Below are 9,479 nucleotides of genomic sequence, written 5' to 3' on the forward strand. Positions count from 1 at the left end.
TGTATAGTACACTGTACACTGTATGCAGTGTTGATGCTCTTCATTTTTTACTATAACCAACATTTGAGACTGCTACATCAAATACATAAAAATAACATTGATTTACTTATCACCTATAAATGACAATCAAAAGTTTTTCACCGAGCCGAAGAGCTTAAAAACCAAGCTTGCTTAAAAGTTGTTAATACAGCTATTAAAAAAGTTAACATAAGTAGGTACAATTATTTTTATAAGCATTTTAAGTTAAAATTGTATTAAATAAAAATTTGCAATTAAAATACCATCTTTTATAAAGTGCCTACATATCAGAAAAAAAAAAGTTTGTTGGATTAACAAATACAGTATCGAAATATAACATAATATTATTCTAATTATAATTGCATGTTTTTAAGTAGAATGATCACTAGCTATTATAGAATCAATAAATATGTACAACAAAAAATCGTATAGATTAACTTGTAAATGAATTAACTTAAAACATTTTTTATTAACTATAATAGTTATTCTATTCATATTTTAGAATAATGTCTAAATGTCCTAGTATTACTGATTTAGTCTAACTAAATTTATCTAGGTTTCAAATGAACCTTCGTTTTAATGATATTGTTGTGTTGGAACCAATATTTATTAAGAAAAATAAAACTGAAGTTGAGTGATTGTTTCCATGCAGAATACAATTTAAATAAATGGTATTCATGTTAATGATGATAAACCATTTTATATACTATATAGTTATGTTTGTTTAGAATAATAGAAAACAAAATTAAATTGTTTACAATAATATTATTCGGGCTTTCTGATTGCTCACTTTTCTCCTCATTTTTAGAATGACTTAAATTGTATCTATTTCTATTGTATGTTGGGTTATATACGGAAATATAAATATTATATTTATTAAAATAAAAAAATTATAAATTACCAAAACATTTAAAATTTTATTCAAATATTGATTAACTGTTAAACTACAAATTATTTTTTAGGAGCGCCATAAGCATCAGGCATTCTTTCAATGGTATACCTGGAAAATATTAAAATAATTAGAATAAATACAAATAAAAACCACAGTACACTTACCTTCTTTGAGCAATATACATAATTGGCACACCGGGAATTTTTCTAATACGTCTCTTTAAATCCCTATCACATGTAGCTACTATATAACATTTATGCTAAAAACAAAAATGCATTTTATCAACTTTTATACTTAATATTTTTAATTTTATATCTAAATTCATATTAATCATGTACCTGGGTTACTCGTTGAACTAAACAATCATCAGCATACGTGCCTGGATGCATACATTGTATTCTTTGGAATCGCGGATCTTTAACAATTTTTAATGCTATTTTATACTTTTGTCCCAATTTTTCCAATTCTCCAACAATACAGTCTGTTACATAAGGTATACCTACAAACGAGAAATGTTTTAAAACTATTATAGAAACATTACAATGAAATACAGCTTACATTTAGCATATAAACAATCCATCATATTTTGAACCACATCCATTTTATATTTTATGGAAAAACTGATAAAATTGGTATCTACTAAGATGTGATATGGAGGTCCTAACTGTGTGTTAAACTGGAAAAACAATGCCGAACTTGTTTGAGCTCTGAAATTTTTTTTATGGTTATACAATGAATACATTTTATCATAATTAATAAAGTTTTAGTAATTACACTTGACGAACTGTGACAGTTTTGTTTTCATTTATTTTTTTCTTTATAATAGTTCTTTTTTCTTCTTTTCTGTAAAAGAAACATCATTAAAAATTAAATAATATTTTTTTAAGATTAAACAATAACATACATTCTTGTGTCTGTTGGTTTAATTGTCTTCTTCATAACAGCAAATTGTTTGTTAAGAATTTTTTTACTTTTCTTTGTCTTAGTCTGAAAATAATACATGTAATTTTTATAATGACTAAAATTCAGGCATATAGGATAATGGTTAAATTATTAGGTAATTTATAAGGACCCTACATTACAGCAATAATTTTATTGTATAACTATTAGTGTATTAATTTTTAGAATAAACAGACATTTTACCTTTTACCACAATCAAATATGCTCAATTTCTTATATTTTCCTATGAAATTAAAATAGATTATCATTTTTAAGCAATGGTTGAAGTGGGAGGGGATATGGAGGAATAGCATCCTACCACTTATTATAATCTACATTTATCATCCCTCTTCTTATAGGCATAGGTATGATACAGGCGTAATACAAACAATAGTATAAAAGTTGAGGCATCCTCTCACTTATTTTGAACCATTTAGATCACTGTTTTTAAGTCACTGCAACCCCTCAAATAACTTATGCTCAAATATTTACTTCTAAACATTATTATTTAGAGACTATAATAATTATAAACAGGGAAAAATACATAAAAAATGTCTGTTTTCTTCAGAAGGAAAATTAGGTAATTATTAATGATAAATGTATCGTAATTATTGAAAATTGAAATAAATTTAGCTAAATAACAATCAACAATAAGTGTTAAATAAAAATAGTTGTTTGTTATATGTTGAGTATAAATATACGTATATAATATATATACTATAACTATATATATGTACAGAGTGATTCTTTTTAAAGGTAATACTAAATTATTCTGTTCAGTGACATCAGATTGATATGCGGTTTTTGAGAGGAGAATGCCTAAATACACATTTCTTGATGATTTTTACATTTATAAATCTTTTTGTGAGCACATGTGCATACAACTTACATAAATTATTATTATAATTTATAATTTTTTTTAATTGAAACAGATGTTTTTAATACCAAATTTGGATAGACCGAATTTTTTAAAGAAAATTTAGTCCTTATTACCATAGTTTTAAAACCAAAATTGACTAAATAACAACACGGTTAAATTTTGATTAAAACTAATGAATTCACCAACAATCATCTTATAGACTTTTATGAATTGTCATGCAATTTTAAGAAGTTTTTTTTTGTATTCGTAGGCTTTCAAACATTTTCATAATTTTAATTATTTCTATTATTTAATTGGGTAAAACAATTTCTAATAACTATTAAGTATTTAATTAATTGTTCAAAATGTAGTCCATCATTCTCCAGGCATGATTGAAATTGACGCATTACTTTACTTTGAGTAGCTGCTAATATCTGTTCTTTTTGAAATTCTTTTTGAGCATTTACAATTTTATTTTTGAGATCTTGAACATTTTAAAGTGTAGTTGAATACATTACATTCTTCAAATGTCCCCACAGAAAAAAAAGTAATAGTGTGAAATCTGGAGATCTTGGTTGCCAAGCTACTGCTCTATATGTACCCATCCATCGATTGCCAAATGTATTTTATAAATGCTCTCTTACAAAAATTGCATTGTGTGCAGGTGCTCCATCTTATTGAAAAAATACATTATTTCTAGTCTAACGGTAAGTCATCCATGTATGTAAGTAAAACATCAGTTAGAAACTCCAAGTATCTTATCCCAGTAAGCGTACCATTGTAAAAATATGGGCCGAGAAATTTCCTATTGAATAACCCACACCAAACATTACTTCCTCAAACTGATTGGTGATTTGTAACTGTGGTCCAATATGGATTGTGATCAGCTCAATACTGCTTGTTTTGTTTATTAATGATACCGTTATCGGTGAACTTTGATTCGTCGGTCCAACAGATAAATTGTAAAATAGGTATCAGGTTCGTCATGTAATCGCACCATAAATCATGCAATAAATGTAAGCCTACGATTAGAATCACCTGGTACCAACTTTTATACTAAATCAGGCTTATACGGGTGTAATTTGTTTTTTTTAATAAAAAATTCCTATTTCATTACTTAAATTAATTATTGAAGATCGAGAGTTTAATTGAACATTTTCTAATACCTGCAATACATTCTGTTCGTTTGCCTCTTTAATCTGCTGATTTTTCTTTAGTACATTATTACCATGCCTAGCAGGTAGTTCACCACTTTTTCTTAAAGCCGATTCAATTCGGAAAAAGTAATTGTTAGAAAGGTTATATCGCTCAGCTTAAAGTATAGCAAACTTTCATGAAGTTCGTTGACATTCATCAAAAACTAAAACCATATCTACGTTTTCACTGTTAGTTGGCATTTTAAAAATTCAATAAAATGCTTGCATTGAATACAAGTTTGAAACTTGTAATAACTTATAAATAAATCCTATAACTTAGCAGTTGGAATAAGTAACAATTGTCAGATTTATTCAGACTTTAAGAGTTTAAGAAAATATTATTAATCTAAACACTCCATACATACAATTCGGTTTAGTTATAGGTCCTTACCCACTAAGCGAATAGTTCGCGCGCGGTCGCGATTTCAAATTGCCTCGAATTTTATTCGCTAGAACACAAAGCTTACACACTATACAATTTTACTAAAATTCGGCCCTAACCATAATGTTATTCGCTGGAAATTCGTTCCGAGTGAATAGACCCATTCAAACAACGTGTTTGATTTTAGTCGTTTTGGGAGAATGTTCGTCAAAAATTAAGCGTGCGCGAATAGTCGCGAATTTTATCTGCTCGCTTTATACAGAGTGAATGGTCTAATTTAATATATTAAGCTGTTATAAGCGAACGTTCACGGCGACAAATAAAATATTCTTGGAGATTACAAGTAATTATCCACCTTATAGCCGGGGCTATACACGGCTTTTCTGTCCAATTTAAAACTCATTGTTTCTTATTGAAGTAGCTATAGAGTATACATAACGGAAGTAATACGCCGCGTTTTAATCAGCGGCGGAAAACGCCGGTCGGCTTGCATTTTAGCGGGCGAACGCCGAAGTAATATAAAAGCGACGTATTACGGACGTAGTGTATAGGTCCTCCGATATAAACCAACGTATTATCAATTCGACGGAAAACCGCCACGGAATACGCCGTATGGCCGGAGCTTATAACGAAAAATAAAAACAAATGATAGAAATAATAATTTAAATTGAAACTTTAATACCTACTAGAAGTTATGAGAAATAAATCATATCAGTTTGTTTAATTATTTCTTTGAAATTAATTAACATTTACGTATAATTGCATTTAATTAATTGCTCAAAATTAAATTTAAATTATTTAATAATGTCTGAAAACCTACGAATACAAAAATAAAATACTTAAAATTGCATGACAGTTCATAATATTCTATAGGATGATGTTGAAAAATTCAATAATTTTAATCAACACTTGGCCGCGTTATCATTTGGTCAATTTTGGTTTTAGAGCTGTGGTAAAAAGAACCAAATTGACTTAAAAAATAAAATAATAATCAAAATATTTTGAGCGGCCCACCGAGTTTTACTCGGTAGTTCGGCAGACCAATCCGTCTCTGCGAAAACCGCATATCAATCCGATGTCACTGGACAGAAAAATTTAGTGTTTCATTTAAAAGGAATCATACTGTATAAATATTGTTAAATATAGTAAAAATAAAATACTCACCATTTTAAACAGTCAAATATAATAATGGTAATTTAAATACTTAATATAACAATAATAATATTATACTTAATTTTGCATTATACACTTGAATACTTGATGTCTTGATTATAATGATTTTGCTTGTTATCATTATCAGATAAGCATAATAACACTGTAAGACGGAGTCACGTGTGTTTTATCACTTGCGGTTTGAAACAAAAACAGATAAACAGATTTGCCAACGTAACACAACAAACAGTACTAAAAAAGTAGAAAGAAATAAGTTCAGACTCGTTTTTAAAATTTTAACTGCATCTCTGACAATTAGCTAATAAATATTAAATAGTCGATTACGGATTAGGTAAGTAAATATGTAAGCATACTGTAACTACTAACTTTTAAATTCACGTTGATATGTAATTAAAGTTTATACTTAATAATTTATTTCTAGTCACCCGTCACCTAATAAAAGTAAAATCATAAATAACAGTATCCGCAAAAATCTATTTTGATATAATAACATAATATGCAGGCATTATTTCCATTATTTTATTTAGCGTTAAAACCTACATAATATGATAATAATTAATATGGATTTAGTCATATAGATATTGACATTATACCCGAGTATAACTAGGCGAGGTTAAGTATTTATATAGTTTATGGCCATGGAAGTGTTCAAGTGTACATAATTTGTGCACCTAATTTATTTTTATTTTAAAATGTAAAATGGTAATCGCGTACAAGACGAAGTTATATGATTAATTGTCTACTGATGGTACATACGGTAATACCTATTTATGTAGGTATTTCACAGATACAAAGTACGAGGTAAAAGTATTTTTTATATTTTTTTATGAATTAAATATGATAATATCTATAACATACATAATTTCTTAACACATTGATAGAAATTGTGAGTAAACTGCTTATGAAAAAATTTGTATGTATATACAATATACATTGTGTTCACCGATTTAGGGAACACTGAATTTCTCGGCCGGATTTTTTTTGGAATAAGTCAATTTTTTTTTTTACAAACTGGTAGTATATAAATACACATTTTTCGATATATTTCATCCATTAACTATTTTGATAAATCCGTAAGTTATCTATAGGTACAAATTTGAAATATATAAATACTTATACAAGTTATGGGTAATGTAGTATGTCACTATGTCAGTATTACTATATGTATATTACCATTTAGTATTTACCATTCTAAAATTATATCCAAATATCCAATGCATAGTAGGGTGATCCTTATTATTCATTTGTGATTTTTTTTCAGATTACCCCTTCTTAAAAAGTAAAAACAAAAAAATCATATAATAAAGTTTCATGTAAATTCTTTAATTTTAACCCGTACCACAAAACTTAAAAAATAGACATTTTTCAGTAGGTATTATTAATTTTTTTAATATTTTTAAACATAACTTTATGAAAACAATGTTACAACAATTCGTTAAGACACAAATGATAAAAAACTAAATTTACTAAAATTTGTTTCCTGCATATTAGTTTGCAAATATTTTACTTTTTCAAAAATATTTTAATCGAAATTAAGGTTAAAAAAAAAAATCTTAAAAATTGAGATATTTTTCATTATATTATATGCTTTACCATATATGTCTATGTATACGATTATACGAATACAATATAGTATAGGTACAATAATTAATTATTGATATTATCATTGAGGGAATTATGGAATGTTTGTTAATTTTATTATTTTTTTCACGAATTACTTTAAATTGTTTAAATTAATTTTTCAAAGTTTAGGTAAACCTAAACAAAATCTTAAATAAAGTATTCAGCAACAATAATCTATTAAATTATTTGACATCAATTTATCATATAGTTCAACTTTGTTAAGTCTAGGATTTTATTTTTATCTTTATTTAATAAAAATATATTATTATCTTTATATTTATAATGAAAATATAATTTCATACTTTTAATTAATAAATAGATATTATAGGTAATAAATGATATTTGAAAATAATATTAAACTAAAAGGTAATAAATAAATTATGTTTGTATTATTATTATAAACTATTCATTAAAAATTTTTATTTTTATTTTTATACTTCAGTATAAATTTATAATAATGTGTTAAGAGATATCTAAAAATAAATACTATAGATATTTTATACTTAATTACGTTTCTCTAAATCTAAAATATCAAATTCAGTATTATAATATACATATACTCATTATGATGGTTATTTTGACCATACTTTGACGTACTTATGTAGTAGGACTTGGGTGCTTAATCCACCAAATAATCAATAACTATTAATTACTTATTTCAAAGGACTTAGGTACAGCTTATTAAAAAAAAATATTAAGACTTAAGCTAACCACATCTTAAACTATATTTATTTATCATCATTTATATATACATTGGGTATACATGTAAATATGAAATAACTATAATTACGATTTGTAAACAAATTAAGTTTTTCTTCAATAATTTTTAAACGTTAGGACAGAAAAATGTTCCAAACATCAAACTTGAGTTGTGACACTAAAGCGGGCTTATACGATTAATATAAAATTTATTCATGATGTAAAAAATATACCTAATATATTGTTAATAATATTTTTTTATAAGGTGAATGTTAACGAAGTTATATGTAGACTATCTGACTATATATACATTCAAGACATTTTTGAGTATTCAAATCAAGGTCAAAAAAAATTACTTTTACTCAATAGGCTTTCAACTGTAAAAAACAACATAATAAACTACGTCATGTTAAAATGGTTAACCACAACGCATTCCGTTTGTTCTGAACTCCAGACTCGTCTGAACCTGCAATGCATCTTGTAAATAAACACTTTACATCTATACCGGTTTAACAAAAAAAATTCGAGGAGTAAAGCAGTGTATATTACATAGAGAAGTTTGACGTATTGTAGTCTAATATAAAAATATAAAGACATAAAGTGGACAACGACATCCTATATTGAAGAATACAGACTAAAGTCATGTTTTAAGCTTTTATGTGCATTGACTGCAGAAGCTTTGTGGGTATACTGGTATACACTATTATACACTACACGTCTAACTATTTTATATGCTTTTAATATTGTTTCTTAGGCACAGGTCAGTCGTATAATAGCCGTATATAAGCTACAGAACCGAACCTTCATCGCGAGTTTGTCGGGACAACGTCTCAACAGGTATAATATACAATAACTAAACACGGGCGTCGTCTATATATTTATATTAGGTATTCTTATATATATATAATTTAAAATTGACCTAGTATACATAATAATATGATGTACAAACGAGTTTAAACAACGTTATGAATTCTACGGACGTTCATTTTTCATTGTAATATATTATATACGAACTATATGTCTATATTTTAAATAATATTATATTATTTATATGTGACCGATTATTGACACCATAATATACGCTACAGGACTGCGGGGGAAGTGCTTAAACGTTTTCGAAAAAATAAAATATAACATATAATAATAATAGGTATTATATTGGCAGAATAATAAATAAAATCATTTTTTAATAAAGACAATAATATCGTTTGCAGGAGTTGTCACATTTGATCGTAAATAATATCTTAACACAGGTTAGGTTAGACTACCACTCATATTGTACTGAATACGTATGTATATGCGGTATGTAAAAACGCGGTATAACAATATTTTATAATATGCGCGCGTCGGTCTGTAGCGCCGCCTGGTATAATGTATATAGTGTCAGGGGGCTGGCCCACGCGCCCTTTCACGCGGCGATCCTTCTTTTAGTACGCGCGCACATTCTCGCGCATTCATTCACTAAACAACAACAACAACAACGCCACCGCTACCCGTCGGTCGTCATGCGCGGGGGGGTTCTTATGTGAGGCGGCGGAGACCACTGTTCGGTGCTCGTTATATAGACGTTGTTATATTATATATACGTCTTCAACGTTCGTGGGACGATGGTGTGTGCGTACCACCGGACGTGCCACAGACCACGATGATATTATCGTCAATGGGTATACCGTCGTCGTTGACCGACGCATCCCCCCC

General features: G+C 27.7%; 1 protein-coding gene across 1 annotated transcript; it reads right to left on the reverse strand.

Moving 5' to 3' along the window:
• Positions 1-915: 915 nt before the first annotated feature.
• Positions 916-5,591, reverse strand: LOC114123525 (rRNA-processing protein FCF1 homolog). Its single transcript, XM_027986538.2, has 7 exons — positions 5,451-5,591; positions 1,815-1,897; positions 1,685-1,753; positions 1,469-1,617; positions 1,249-1,409; positions 1,075-1,169; positions 916-1,018 (listed from the first exon to the last, which is right to left on the reverse strand). Exons 1-7 carry the CDS (start codon positions 5,451-5,453, stop codon positions 970-972), a joined length of 609 nt encoding a protein of 202 aa, XP_027842339.1. The 5' UTR covers positions 5,454-5,591; the 3' UTR covers positions 916-969.
• Between the last annotated feature and the right edge of the window lie 3,888 nt (positions 5,592-9,479).

Source organism: Aphis gossypii, chromosome 1, assembly GCF_020184175.1.
Source record: "Aphis gossypii isolate Hap1 chromosome 1, ASM2018417v2, whole genome shotgun sequence".
Lineage (NCBI taxonomy): Eukaryota > Metazoa > Arthropoda > Insecta > Hemiptera > Aphididae > Aphis > Aphis gossypii.